General features: G+C 50.4%; 1 protein-coding gene across 6 annotated transcripts in view; it reads right to left on the bottom strand.

Moving 5' to 3' along the window:
* TNS3 (tensin 3) overlaps positions 1-16,121 on the bottom strand; it is a 314,080-nt gene that overhangs the window by 196,442 nt on the left and 101,517 nt on the right. For 4 of the 6 annotated variants that reach the window (XM_055293200.2, XM_055293206.2, XM_063609575.1 and 1 more), the window contains exon 4: positions 11,540-11,578. In XM_055293200.2, the coding sequence (XP_055149175.1) occupies positions 11,540-11,578 (39 nt within the window). Of the gene's footprint in view, positions 1-1,246; positions 1,397-11,539; positions 11,579-11,679; positions 11,714-16,121 lie in introns of those variants that run through there. The other 2 variants (XM_055293202.2, XM_055293201.2) reach the window with 2 other exon arrangements.

Raw genomic sequence — 16,121 nt, 5'->3', positions numbered from 1 at the left:
TGGCCAAGTACCCAAAAGTAATTGCAACAAAAACAAAAATTGACAAGTGGGAGCTAATTAAACTAAAGAACTTCTGCATAACAAAAGAAACTATCAACAGAGTAAACAGACATCCTACAAAATGGGAGAAAATATTCACAAACTATACATCCAACAAAGGTTGAAAATCTCACACCAGTCAGAATGGCTATTACTAAAAAGTCAAAAAACATCAGACGTCGGCTAGGCTGCAGAGAAAAGGAATGCTTGTACACTGCTAGTGGAAAAGTAAATGAGTTCAGCCACTGTGGAAAGCAGTGTGGAGATTTCTCAAAGAACTTAAAACAGAACTACCATTCAACCCAGCAACTCACTTATGGGTATATACCCAAAGAAATCTAGATCATTACACCAAAAAGACACATGCACTCATATGTTCATCACCGTGCTATTCACAATGGCAAAGACATAGAATCAACCTAAATACCATTAAGGGTGGACTGGATAAAGAAAATGTGGTACAGGCTGGGCGCGGTGGCTCACACCTGTAATCCCAGCACTTTGAAAGGCCAGGGCGGGCAGATCACCTGAGGTCAGGAGTTCGAGACAAGCCTGACCAACATGGCGAAACACTGTCCCTGATAAAAATATAAAAATTAGCTAGGCGTAATTGCAGGTGCGTGTAATCCCAGTTATTCAGGAGGCTAAGGCAGGAGAATCACTTGAACCCAGGAGGCAGAGGTTGCAGTAAGCCGAGATCGTGCCACTGCACTCCAGCCTGGGGCAACAGAGTGAAACTCTGTCTCAAAAAAAAAAAAAAAAAAAAAAAAAAAAAAAAAAAAAGTGGTACACATACACCATGGAATACTACAAACCCATAAACAAGAACGAAATCATGTCCTTTGCAGCAACATAGATGGACGTGGATGCCATAACCCTAGAGAAATTATCACAGGAACAGAAAACCAAACACCACATGTTCTCACATGGGAGGTCAACACTGTGAACATAAACATGGGAACAGTAAACACTGGGGACTGCCCAAGTGAGGAGAGTGGGAGAGGGACGTGGGTTGAAAAACCACCTATTGGGTCCTATGCTCCCTACCTGGGTCCAATACACCTGGGCAACAATCCTACACATGTACACTCTATATCTAAAATAAAAGCTGAAATGTTTAAACAACTTTAAAAATCTTAAAATCAATAAGTAAAATATGTGACTGCTCTAGAATCTGTGCCATAAAAGAAAAGAAATCCGACTCAACCTGATTTTTCTTGTCCGCTGCAGACGTCCAGCCATCAGACTTGGCGGCATTCATTCATTCGAAACATTGCTTACAGGTGAGTCCAGGGACCACATGACAATATTTCAGCCGAAGGTGCCTTTGGTGCGTCCAACCGTGACCCAGCCCAACTGTCACTTTAGGAGGAGAGTCTCCAGTGCAGAGAAATGCAGCAACCCTGAACCACAGATGCAGGTCAGGGCTGGTGGGAATCCAGTGTCTGTGAGCCACACACCTGCAGCCCAGGCCTCCTAGCCGGAGTGGGTTTTTAATCATTAGCCAAGGCTTTGTGCTCCCAGGTGGATGTAAGCTGACACCAGGGTTAATATGTTCCCTGCTGTTGACCGTTCACAATTCCCTTCACCTGCAGAGGCGGTACAATAGCTTCAGGAACAGTATCCAACCCACCACTTTCAAATTCCAGCTACAAAGGGAGAGCGCCTGCTTGTGTGAGGCTCACATTGACGGGTGTTTTGTTGTTGTTGTTGTTGTTTAATGTGTTGAAGGTTTTTCCCTCTTTCTCAGCAGGTCAGTGAACTGAGACCTGCGAGCTCCTGGCTGTGGATGAGGAGTCTACCTGAAGGGAAGGCCAACGCTGCTGGGAAGCCTCCTCACTGGGGCGCAGTTCCCAGAAACCCTTTGGAAATAGCCAAAGACCTGGATGTTATTTTAGGCGTGGGAGGAGACAGTGAAATCAAAGAAAAAGTATGGATCAAAGTTTAGCCTGTAGGGAGAAGGGGTAAGGGTGGGGGTTTGCCACAACCCACAGGCCTCAGTCCCAGAAGTCTGTGCCCACAAGGTCATGATGGCCTCACCAGGCAATTGTGCAGAAGGCGTGGGGAGCAGCTGGAAACAGAGGCCGGGGCCAAGGGCAGGGGCCATCCTGGTAACCATCTCGCCGTCTCATCTCTGGGAACTGGGCTGAGCTCTGAAGGGCAGCCGTCCGGGGTCCCACTCACCCATGGAGTCATCATTCAGGATGGAATGGAAGGGGGTCTTCCCTTCCAACCTGGGCTGCCAGTGACTTAGGGCCTGACTCCTACAGGCAGCTCCAGGGCACCCATGGGCCCTGCCAGCCTTTCCTGGAAAAGTCCTGGGGTGACGGAAACTTCACAAGCCTGCCCAATTCGAATGACAGTTCATCATCAGAAGCTCCTCTTTTAAACAAGTTCCACTAACATATTCTGCTGTTTATCTGCCCATTCTCAAAGTCTGTTCCATCTGAGCAGGATGCGGCAATTTGGAGAAGGGGCCTCAGCCAGCCTTGCCCAGGAGCCACCTCCCCCTCAGGTGGCCACTGGATACTAGCTCCTCGCAGCCTGTGTCTTCACCCAGATGAGGCTGGAGAGGCATGGGCCAAAAAGGATTTCCAGAAATGCCTGAGGAACAACTAATCAATATGAAAGAAGTGAAGGGATGCACCCCATTGTATTAATTTCCTAAGGCTGCTGTAAAGCACTACAAAGTGGGTGGCTTCAAACAAGGCATGTGTTCTCTCGCAGATCCAGGGGCTGGAGGTCTGAAACCAAGGCGGCAGCACAGCTGCCCTCCCTCTGAGAGCCCCAGGGAGGATCTGTCCCTGCCTCTTCCACCTTCTCAGGCTGCCACAGTTGGTGAGGTTCCTTGGCTTACAGACACGTGGCTCCAGCCTCTGCCTCTGTCATCACCTGGCTTTCTCCCTGTGTCTGCGTCCTCTCCTCTTCTTACAAGAACCCAGTCGTGGAAATCAGGCCCAATCTAATCCAGCATGACCTCATCTCTGTCATCATTCCAAATAAGGTCACATTCAGGGGTTTCAGGTAGACATGAATTTCGGGGGAAAACAACTCAACCCCCTGTACCTCCCCTACAGATGGTTCTCTGGGATCCATGAGATTGAGGGAGGCCCCGCTGCGTGTTCCAGGTCGAATGTTCTTCTCACGGCACATCGTTTCCTTATCTGCAAGGCTAGGTGTCAGTGTCACTGGGAAAGGAGCCCATTGGCTTGCCCTTCTTCACTGGTACTCACTGTGTGTGCCCATCAGGAGAAAGGCACGTGCACAGGGAAATAGGGAGAAACTTTCAAAGGGGTGAAATGCACAGAAATCTGACAGCAGTCCAGGACTGTGGCCCTAAACTTGCTCCCTGGCAGCTCCCTACACAGGCCTTACAGGTGATTCATCTAAGCCACTCCCTAGGGGCTAGAGGCGTCTAGACCAGAGGGCTCAGGTGAGCCACGGGAACAGGAAGCCCCAGCCCACATCTCAGCACATCTTCAGCCTGTCCTACTCCTTCCCACAGAGTAAATCCCAGACACTCCTGCTGGTCTGCACTTGCTCCAAAGCAACAGAGAACCAGCCTGCACCACATCCACACCCTCCCAGAGCTGAGGCCACGGGGAGTGATGAGGCAGGACCCTGAGCCAGTGCTGTTCAGGACGCAGCAGCTGGGAGATGGGAGTAGGCTCATCTCCAACAAGGATGCACCCTCCAGAGGGGCGCTGGGTGAGAAGGAGACTGACTTACAGTGCTGGCCCCACCCCTTCCCCACCTTCTGCTGAGCGACCTCATGCGCATCCAGCCCTCCCAATCTGAGTGTGATCGCCCATGCAGCCCTCCTCCCACTTGACTGCTCAGCATCCACACCCATCATCCTCCACCGTGCCCCGCCAATGCCCAAATGCTGTGTGCACAGGCTAACTAAATATCACTCTGTGATGATTGAGTGTCAAGGTAAAGTCTGGGGAATGCAGTATCAGTCTGTATTTTTATTTTTGGGTCTCACCTGACTTTTGCCAAAGTCACAGATGTTGAGTTTGGCTCTTCTGACCAAATGGAACACCTGGATGCTGATCTAACAGGATCCTTGAAACTTTTCTCTCTGCTTCCTGGAGATCAGAGAGATTAAGGAGCAAGGACATTTGCGTATCTCCACTGACCTAATAGAACTCAATTTCACTGTGACTCTGGTCAAATATGTTTGCATGAAGACTCCTGGTGAGACACACAGAATCTGAAAGGGGCAGCAGTGGATCCAGAAACCATCAGCATGCACACATACACGTGTAGGTGATCTTCTGCCGAGACTCTGCTGTGGTGTATAGACCCGTGTCTGTGTTTCTGAAGTTTACCGAGTGGTGGAAACAATCTATAAGCAGGAAATAACCACTGTCCAATCAAATACCTGGACTTATGGGCCGTGAGGACAAGAAATGCATACCCAGAGACTTGTGCAAAGCCTTCTGTGACAACATGCATGCAGAAACCACTGCAGGCTGGGGCCGGCAGAACAGACCCACACAGGTCACCTGGATCCACTGTCCCAGATCACTGGATGCTCTCAGCTCACTAAGCCCCCTACCCAGTAGTTTACAGGTGGAAAGCCTGGGTGTTTTGTTTGAAATTTGCTTAATTTTTCAGTAAAATAAAATGGAGACCATTAAAGTGATTCCATTTATCTGAAGCTCCTCATCATCCTTTTGGTCAGCATTCTTTCTGAAAGAATCCAACAGCTCCATAAGACTCCATCACGGTCACTGGGGCACAGGCAAGGATGGCAGCACGTGACCTCACAGACTTCCTGACAGTCACATCTGTCCTGTCCTTGGGTTGGTTGGTCTTGTTGCTCTGGTCACTTCCTCTGCCTGGCTTTCTGAGTTCAAGCAAAACATACTGAGCAAGTCTCAACACACGCACACACAACCTCACACACACAACACCTCACACAACACACAAAACAGCACACACAAAACACCTCACACACAACACACACAAAACACCTCACAAACAATACACATCACACACACAAAACACTTCACACAACACACACACAAAACACAAACACACACAGCACACACACCTCGCACAACACACACAACACACACAAAACACCTCACAACACACACAAAACACTTCACACACAACACAACACATACACAAAACACAACACACACACAAAACACAACACACATCTCACACAACACACTACACATACAACACACACACTGCAACACACAAAACACCTCACACAATACACACAACACACACAACAGACATGTACACACAAACACACACAACACACCTCAGCACAACACAACACACACAGCACAACACACACACAAGACACACTTCACACACAAAACACCTCACACAACACTTCACACACAACACACACACTGCAACACACACAAAAAAACACATCACACACAACACCTCACACACAATACAACACACACAAAACACAACATACAACACACACAAAACACTATACACACTGCAACACTCAAAGCACCTCACACGCAACACACAACACACACACTTCACACAACACACAACAGAACTCGCACACAAAAACACACCTCACATACAACACACACACTGCATCACACAACACACAAACACAACATACACACACAAAACACCTCACACACACCACAGACCACAGACACAGGCACCTTGCACACACAGCTGTGCAAAGGTGGAGTGTGAGCTCCAGCCTCAGGCTGAAATGTGAGCCCTGCAGTCACCTTGGAGGGAGCCAGCCTGCTGGCCTCAGGTGAGGTGAACCAAGATTAGCACCGCCCTGATGACTCAGCCACTATTCTTACCCAACCCCTCTTCCAGGGCCACAGACCACAATGGCCAAGGCCAAGCAAGAACAATCACAGCGTGAGTGCAGGCAGCTGGCGCGGGCTCGGGACCTGCCCAGAGCTGGATCAGGCACTGCCCTGAACCCTCCCACACCGGAGGCGGCCACCAGAAGGCAGGGACACCAGCCTCCTTCAAGGACAGTGGTCCCTCTGTAAACAGGCGGCGCTTCCCCCGGGCGGGCCAGGCCCTCCCTGGAAGCAGGCCAGCTGTGGGCTGCCCAGGAGGCCAGGCGGGGAAGTGGGTCCCATACATGGCCTCGGGGTGTCCTAGTGAAGGCTGCCCTGCACCTGACGGCACCAAGATTTGCTGGTATGAATCAATCACTTGCAAAGTGTATGAAGGTAAACACAGGGTGGAAAAAAACAAGGACACTCTGCCCTTGAACTTCAATCAAAAGCTGTGGGGCCACCATTCGGACCAATGCTAGGCTGCAGCATCATGAAAAAAGATCTTGCAAACCTGCAACTACCAAGGACAGACTCACATGCGCCCTTGTTCTGACTGCGGTGCCTCCAAGTCTGCAAATGTGGGATCACAGGAATCATCTACTGTAAGTGTCTATCATCGGTGCCCTCACCCTCAGGAAGCAGGGGACACGCTCTGGAACTCATCAGACTGGTTCTCTCCGTCAGGAGAACCAGATCAACAATGAATGGCACACAGCAAAGGCTGTGGGCACCAGAAGAACCGCACTGCCAACTTACCTTCACAGGACAACCAACCAGGCTCTTCCCCACACATCACGTGTCTTCCCTGTGTCACACTAGCACTGAGGATCTAAGCATGTTATTTCATTCGATCCTGGCAGTGACCCCAAGAAGAGCTGGTGGCATCCTCATTTTACAGAAGAGGAAAGTGGAGCCCAGAAAAGTGAAAGAACTCCATTAAAGGCCACACAGCTCACCAGTGTCATAGCCTGCCTGGGACTCAACCCAACTCTAGTCCATGCTCACACCTACTACTACATTCCGTGCCTGTGTGCGATGTGAGCACATGCGTGTACACATACCTGTAGACTTACAGAGCAGCTGGACTACAGGCTGTGACTCCCCTGTAAGGAGCCCGGCCACCTCTCCCAGCCTTAGGGACAGTAGTTACCTGAACAGTGGTGAAGCATTCTCTCTATGACCCAGCAGACCACAGCCCATAGAACAGTAATGTAAGCAGAAAGACACCAATTGTCCCTTTATAGTTCTAAAAGCCAGAGGTCCCAATGAGGCTATGCTGCAATAGCTTGCCTCTGACATCCCTCCAAAATCATCATTCTGCTCGACTCATGGAGAGGTGGCGCATGCCCCTGATGCCTTAGTCTACACCCTCCATAATTTCCCACATTGCACATTTTCTCTGCTGATTCTTGTTTCTTCCCACCTTCCAGAAAGGTACATGCCAATCATTGTGGTTTCCTTTTCACACTGGCTCCCAGGAAGCTCCAACCCTGTGTCCATGTAACATATGCTAAGTTGACATTCACAAAGGGAGGTTTGCCTCCCAGCTCCTTTCTCAACAACACTATGTGCTGATCGATCTTGAGTCCATGAATTAATCTAACCTCACATCCCACTTTTGTAAGCTGCTGCAGTAAACAGAAGATTCTGCTACCAGGAATAGGAAAACGAACATCACAGGTAAATAGCCACGGGTTCAATGCGCCACAATCACGGAAAAGATTCCTTCTCCATTGTGTCTTAAATGCCCCAGGGAGCCACAAAGGCACCCTATGCCTGCAGATAAAGGACCCTCACACAGTATAATGTCATTAAGATGACAGACACCCTTACAGTCCTGTCCTGGGATGTCGGTAAGTACGGCTGGCAAGTCTCGTCACCGTCACCGCCTTCTTTCTGCCCCACCAGGGAATTAGGCCCAAGGGTTTCAAAACAATCATGCCCTCAGCCAGCGCAACTCCAGGAATTTTGACGGACCCAGCAGCTCATCTCGATAAAACATGCTGGGATGAAGCTATTCCAGAACCTCTCCAAAGGGGTCATGCCCTCAGTTAGCTGCAGAGCAAAGGTGTGGGCTGGGGGTGGGTACAAGTGTCAGGTGAACTCCAGGTGTGGGAAGGGCCACTGACACAGGACAGAGCAGAAGGGCAGCCAGGTCTGAGGGCAGGTCACAGAGGGGCCTGCAGGGGCACTGACACCCCAGAGAATAGAAGCCCCTTAATGTCTGGGTGATGTGGGAGTTTCTTCAGTTTTCTGAGCTCCAGCAGGTGAAGGAGGGCAGGGCATCTGAGACAGAATAGGTACTCAATGAATGGTAACAAAGAGAAAAACAAAACAGCTATCAGGTGACCTGGCCAGGTCCCACAGGGCACAGTGACACCCCAGATGACATCGGGGATGCCAGTATTATCTGAAAGCAATTCCATGCCCATCCAAAATGCCAGGGATCACAGTGACAGAAGACTCAGCCCAGACAGGATCAGGAAAGAAAAAAAAAGATTCTGTGCTTTCTGCCCTGAGAAGCCACACTGTGCAGGCAGAAACCCTCCTGCCCAAGCTCCACTAAATGGGAGGGTCTGCTTCTACAAGGCCACCCAGCAGGGAGGCAGAAGAGTGCTCAGGCCGGGCTGGGCTGCCACATCCATCCTTCCATTTACTCCTCCATGCCAGGAGGAAGACAGCACTGCCCTGTTTAGGGGAGAAAGCTCCATGCAAAATAAAGATATGAGGGAACTCACCGCACGCCCACAGGCTGATCCCTGCCCCAGTTCCAGCCCACAGCCAGGATTCCCACACTTGAGCTGATCAACCTTGCCAGAGGGTTTGTTAAAGCACCGACCCATCACAGGGCCCCAGCAATTCAGTAGGTCTGGGCTGGGGCCTGAGAATGTGCATTTCTATAGGTCCCCAGGCAATGCTGAGGCTGTAGGTCCAGGGACCACACCTGGAGGCCAGCTGGTCAAGGTAATTTGAAAAGGCCACAGAGAGCTTAGTGGACTCATGCATGTTCATCTCAGGGAAACACACACACACACACACACTCACATAAACTCACATACATAATAAACACACACATCCATATGTTCACACACAGGTAACAATTACATTATCCACATATATATACCCTCAGATATATAACAACTACATTCAAAGCCTACACACATAACAATTACATACAAGATACATATATTCACATGTGTAACATTTATATACATAATATATGCATACAAACATTCATATAAACAATTACATGACACACCTATATACACTCACATATAAAGACTACATACCTAATATACATATACATTCACATACATAACACTCGTATGCATGGCACGTGTATGTATTCATGTGTTGACACATGTATAACATGTACATATTCATTTGTGTGCCTATAACAATTACATGTATAACATGCATGTATGTGTTCATATACCAATAAAATTACATGTATAACATGCATGTCTATCCATATATAACAACTACATGCATAACATACATGTATGTATTTGTACACACATAACAATTACACACATAATACACACACACACACACACACACACAGCAGCAGGGGGAGTGGGCAGGAGCCAGGCTGGGCTAGAAGAGTGAGATCTCTTAGCAACCACACCTGTGAAAAGGTTAACAGGGAGGCCGTGTCCAGACGCAGGGGGAGGGCTGTGCTCCAGGAGACTGAAGACTCCTCTCTGGGACCCTGGGCTCCAGAGGGAACAATGACAACATCTAAGCAGCCAGGATGGGCCCTTAGGGCTCTGGCCCGTCTGACAGCCCTGCAACCCGAGTCTTTAGAGCCAGCACACAGCTTTAGCCTTCTGGTGCCTCTGATGTCCAGGGCTCACCAACAAATCTGATGGCAAAGGACTGTCTGTGAGGTGGGAGAGCCTCAGCCACCACCAGGAAAACAGGCTTCAGCCAGGGCCTCGGGACAGGCACACAGCTCTGGGGCCACCCAGGCCTCAGCCCCTTGCTCCCGGGGCCTATGACAAGCCTGAGGAAATCAGTCACAAACCGCAGCCTGTCAAAACCAACTACAAACACATGCCCCCAAGTCCCCCCACGCCCCCTACTCCCCCACCCCCCAGTCGGCGGTGAGTGCCACAGAAGGAATGGAGTGACAGTGGACCACAAGCCTGGGGACACGGCTGAGGCCAGCAAGGATGGCCGGGCAGGCACCCACCCCGGATGGCCTCAGCTCTTGATGCTGCAACATGTTTCTCACAGTTTGTCAATATTTTAGGTTTCTGGGTGAGATTTTTTTTTAATGTTCCTATGAACTCAAATGCATACTTTGCTCTTCCAGAAGCAGAGAGACCACACCACATGACAGCATTAAAAGGAGCATAATAAGGGCACCCTGCCTGTGGCCAGGCTTCTGTGACGGGCCTGACCACATAGTCCCTCTTCTCTCATCTGTAGCTAAGTTAGAGAGCACCCCTATGGCCATCTCATGAAGGAGAAAACCGAGGCTCAGGTGGGCAGGGGGCGAGGGCAGGGCCCGGCCACTCAAGTGATGAGGTTAGAGAGCCACCCCCACGCCCACTGGGTAAAGGAGGAAACCAAGGCTCAGATGGGCAGGGGGCAAGGGCAAGGCCCAGCCACTGGAGCCAGGATCTGATCTTGACTTCATCAAAGCAGGGAAGCTGCCACACGGGCACCGCTGGCCGAGCCTGGGGAAGGATGTCCTACTGCACCACAAGACAGAGCCAGTTAGCCAGTTCCATGTCTGGAGGCCACCAGGCTCACAACCCAGAAAGACTGCCAAATCTCCAGCAGAACACCCCAGATTCTGCGTATGGCGAAGCTAAGGGGAGCCAAGGGCAGAAAGCCCTGCCCTACTTGAGAAGTACAGGGAACAACACACCTGACAGATGCCCACGAGGAACCACAGGGCGCATCTGTTTCCCTACCCCACCGGGGAGGCCCAGACCTGCACACACTTCCCCAGCAGCAAGAGGCAGCTTCCCATTTGCCTCCCAGGGAGTCGCTTCTGACTTGCAGTGAGAGAAGAGGGTCCTGTGTCCTACTGTCTAGGCACAGTGAGTCTTTCAGTTATCCTGCAAGCTGCTAATAAGCCCTCAGAAACAAAGCTTCACCCCCTCAGCTCCAAAGGGTGGAGGCAAAGAAAACACCAGGAGGTACCACGACCTTCCAAGGGGCTGCATTTGAAAAGCAGGCAGCAATTTAAATTTGCCTAATCACAAGCCAAAGAGAAAGTGCTATTGTGTTTACCTTCGATCTGATTTGAACACACACACACACCCAGTATTTGTCAGAGCTGGATGTCAGTCTACAAACCACTGCACTACATTGTCCACAGCCACCTGGCGACCCAGGCACCCTCACTGTCCAGGTTTTTATCACTAAGACAACAGACTTGTGCTGTCTTCATTTTATAGCCAAGGAAACTCGGCCCAGGGAGATTCGCCCCGAAGGTAACTATTACTGATAGAAAGGCAGCTCCCACAAAGACGCAGCGGATCCTCTTCTCTAAAAAACCATGCAATTGGCCAGTGCAGCATGGTCAAAGGTCCTCAGAGAGCCTTGTGAATGCAAGCTACAGGTCAAAGGGAGGGCATGGATCCTAGAGGAAGCCAAAAGATCCCCAAAGAGGGTGCGGCTTCAAGAAAGGACTTAGTCCCACAGGATGGAACAATGGAGCCAAAGAAATGCAAAGGGCTTACCTGTTCCAGTCGGACTTGCACACCGCAGGGAATCACCACCTTTCAGAGAGAAGAAACAGATAAGCAAATGGATTCTCCAGGAAAAAATTAGCATAATAATCAAGCCAGGCTCCCAAAGGCTGAATGAAACTGTCTCTAACCTCACTCTGGCCACAAAGCTGTAGCAGATCAAGACTGACAAGATTTAGAGTTAAGAGAGTCCAGGGTTTTGTTCACTTTTGGAAAGTCCCTGTCCTTTTTGCTAATGTCATGGAAACCATGGGGCCTTCCCTTCCAGAAAAATGCAAATCACTCATAGATACAAAATTTAGCCCCCACTTTCACAAAGAACTGGTAGACCTCAAGGATGGAAACCTCTGAGTCGGTCCGTGCTTGGGGAGCTTGGGAGCGGGGCCCAGAGAAGGAGGTGGAAGGCTCTGCCTGGTGGTCTTCAAGCCCCCACTCCTCCCATCCTCACCCAGGGGCATGCATTCTCTACACAAGGGGCCACCTTTTCTAGAACTATTTCTACAAGTACAACTGGAGAGTCTGAATGTGGCAATGTCAACGTGGTTATTCCATTCCGCACAAGAGACGGGGAGAGGAGACTTTGACTCCACCACAGTCTCTGAAGACTGACAGCTCCCTGGGAAAGACAAAGAAAGTAACGGAGGCGAGGCGGCTCAAACACAGCCAGGAGAGGCAGTTAGTAACAGGCACAGGGAGCCACCAGTCCCGCAGGGCAAAGACCCCACCTTGGGCAGGATCTCCACTACTTACTAGCCACAGGACCTTGGCCTTTAATCTCTCTGGGCCTCAGTTTCCACATCTGAAAACTGCAGGTAACAATAGTGCCTTCCAGGCAGGGTCACGGTGAGAATTAAGAGATGGCGCGTGAGGAGCTCAGAAGAGTGGCCGGCACAGAGCAGGGGCTAAGGGAGCCAGACAGGCATTGCGCTGCTCTGGGGGGCAGCTCAGGAGCCAGGTGCCAGCAAACAGGATTCAGCTCCTGGTGAGTGACCTCACTCCTTAGCTTTCTCCTGGCACTGCCCCCTCCAGATCCCTGGCACCTGCCTTCTCAAAGAGTTTTCTGAAAATGTGCAACGGAAGGAGAATCGTAGAGAATCTCAGAGATCTGACTAATTGTACTTGTGGTTTGGGGTGGGCGGCGGCGTGACCTTGGCTCTTACCAGGACAACTATTTATAGCCTCTAGCTTATCTTACGCAGTCCAGTCCTCAGGGAGTATGTGACACATGGCCGTTCCTGTGTCTGGGACACATCATTACTCCACCATGGCTCTGACTCAGACAGATGTCTGGGGCAGGGGTCCTCTCTCAGGGCCCCTTTAAAGTTTAATGAACGGATGAGAGAATAAGTAAACAAATACACGTAAAGCAAAACAAAACAAAAACAGCTTTGGAAACAGACACAACCTTAAAGGATGGTGGAAACAGCCGGACAAGGAGACCCTATGGTTAACAGAGCGGTGTGACTTATCTCCCCCCAAGCATGGTATCTACTCAATGCACACATGCATCTTGTTGCCTCACTCCATATGTGACATGCAGGCAAGAAATGTGCGAAGAATCAGGGCCGCTGCCTTTCAAACTCACTATCAGCATTCCTGCAATGGCATGTCACGCATGACAAAAAAAAAAAAAAAAAAATGAGCTATGAAGGCAGGAAAGCACAAGAGGAAACTTAAATGCATATTACTAAGTGAAAGAAGCCACTCTGAAAAGGCCACATACTGTATGATTTCAACTCTGTGACATTCTGGAAAAGGCAAAACTATGGGACAGTGAAAAGGTCAGTGAAAGCCAGGGATTAGGAGGAAGAGAGGAACAGGCAGAGCACAGAGACTCTTTAGGGCCATGAAGCTATTCTGCTTGATACTATAAGGATGGACGCACGTCATTCTGCATTTGTCTAAACCCACAGAATGTACAACACCAAGAGAGAATCCTAATGTAAACCAAGGGCTCTGGTTACTAAGACTGTATCAATATTGGCTAATCAAGTGTAACAAATGTACCACAGGAATGGAAGATGTTTATATATGAAGAGGAAGAAGACTGTGTCCATTTTTTTTTTTTTTTTTTTTGAGATGGAGTCTCGCTCTGTCACCCAGGCTAGAGTGCAGTGGCGCGATCTCGGCTCACTGCAAGCTCCGCCTCCCGGGTTCACGCCATTCTCCTGCCTCAGCCTCTCGAGTAGCTGGGACTACAGGCGCCCGCCACCTCGCCCGGCTAACTTTTTGTATTTTTAGTAGAGATGGGGTTTCATGGTGTTAGCCAGGATGGTCTCAATCTCCTGACCTCATGATCCACCTGCCTCGGCCTCCCAAAGTGCTGGGATTACAGGTGTGAGCCACCGCGCCCGGCCTGAGTGTGTCTAATTTTTGTATAAATCTAAAACTCTCTTAAAAATAGAGTCTATAATACATTTTTTAAATTCACTGTCTTGAAGCACACATTTGTTGAGACAATGAAAAGAAAAGCCCTGTGCAATGTCAGAAACTTGAGTTTTAAAGACAGCAGCCACTTAAAGATTCCGTCCAGAAGCCAGGTCTGTGTGTTCCCACATCCCTCTATGGCCAGATGGGGTGCAATAACTGCCCACCACCTGGCCTGGCCCCAGGGGGTCCTACAGAAAAGGAGAGGTGAGCTCTGTAAGCCAGGACTGCCCGAGTCCCATCTCGCCCCAGACCATCCATGGCTTATATGGGCTAAGGGGCTCTGGAATTGGCACGCCCGATCTTGTTGAACTCCATCCATCACTTGTCCCACACATTTTCACTGACAGCCTTCTCCTGCCAGGACTTCACTTGGAAATGAAGCAGACTGGTCCCCAACCCCACAGAGCTTACGGCTCACGTAATAGAAACTGCATAAAATGAATCATTTTTAAGAAAGTGAGCTGGGGAACAGTGGGGGGCGAGCAGCTCCCAGGTTCTGCAGAGCAAATGGCAGGCAGCCTTGCCCTGAGCCTCCACATTCGCATCCTACTGAACTTGCTCCTCTCTTCCGAGAGAACCGGTCACAGGCCCTACTGTCTGTTTGCACATGTGCTGTTACAAAATGCAGACAAAAATGTCTCAGGAAAGACCTTTTGTGGGAGTGGCTTGCAAATAAAAATGTACATGGAGCACCAACCAGAGAAAAGGGGACATTCTAGAGGCAAAGAGTCACCTGTTGATAAAGAGAAAACTCATCATTTCTATAAGTGCAAACATCTCATTTAGTAAAAACCATGACCAAGTGAACACAAAGGGCACTTGTTCCTTCCATGTGGCTAAAACCAGATTCCAGGACAGGATGTCCCTGAAAAGAGACTGTATTTCCATCACACTTTTCCTCCCTTATACTAAGGCAGGTAAGCTGACCACAGACAGAACCACAGGACGAGGCGGCCGGGCTGGGGATGCTCACGCCGGCCTGCTCAGCACCAAGGAACCTACAGGGACTGTGCGACGGTGCAATCAGCTGCATTTGCTGGATAGTCAGGTGTCACTTGCTGTTCTTCAGCCTTAGCAGAGGCAGAAGCACAGTGCTTCCGTGTGCAGAGCTGCATCTCTGCCAGAGCACACACAGCTCTCCACTGATCTACAGGCTGCCCTGCCTCCTATGCATCAGGAGGGTATCTCCTGTGGATGGAGCCAGGTAAGGGAGTGAAGCACACCTGCTTGCTCTCCTCACCTCAAACTCCAGCTCTGATCACACATTCCCCAGCACTGTGGGGTTCTTTCGCTGTTTTCACTGGACAGAGGGAAGCACTGCGGGTTGGGGCCAACTCCAAGTGGGCTTGGCCTTCCTCGGCACAAAGAAGCTGACACTTCTTTAGCACTTATGTTCTTAACATGCCAGTCCGACTTATTCACAGAGAGAGCAGCCACCCAACGCTGCAGGGCTGGGAGGGTCCCGGCGCACTGCATCCCCTGAGACCGTCCTGCAGACGCCAACCAGAAGCCTCTGAGCTGCGCCTGGCCCCATCAGTGCACCACCAGCATGGCTGGGATGTGTGTGGTGGCATGGCCAGGAGTCTAGATGGGCACCCACTGGCCTTGGGCTTTGCCTGCTCTGTAACATGATGCTGAGTGAGCTGCGGCGGCGTGAGAGGATGAGACAAGAACCAGGCAGCGTTCCCGGTGTCAAGGCACACTCCTGGGGAGGCCCACGCCTCATCCAATGTGTGGACTCGAATCAGCTGGATAAACGCGGAACAGTGCCCTGTCTGCAGGTCTTTCTCTGTAGCCCTCACAATAAGGCCAGCGAGCCCCCACTCTGCATATGAGAAGCTACGTCTCAGAGAGGGCCAGCGCCAGCCATGGGAACTCTCACAGAGACGATGCCAGCTGGTGCCCCAGCTCCAGGCTCCTCTCCAGATAGGAGCTGCACCCTCTCTCATAATGAGCAGCTCCCTCAGGGGTTAGGGTGACAAGAGGTGACAACAGTGAGACAAGGAAGGGGGCAGAGCAGCTCCTGTTAGCAGCTACAGAAGGCTGGAGAGAAGGCAGTGGGTCATGGGCTGTGGGCCAAAAGCCATGGGCTGTGGCATCCCTGGGATCCGTCCCTCCCATGGTGGAGGCAAGGGCCCCTCTG

This window comes from Symphalangus syndactylus, chromosome 9, assembly GCF_028878055.3.
Source record: "Symphalangus syndactylus isolate Jambi chromosome 9, NHGRI_mSymSyn1-v2.1_pri, whole genome shotgun sequence".
In the NCBI taxonomy this organism is placed as follows: Eukaryota; Metazoa; Chordata; class Mammalia; order Primates; family Hylobatidae; genus Symphalangus; species Symphalangus syndactylus.
This window is presented reverse-complemented; position numbering and strand designations above follow the sequence as displayed.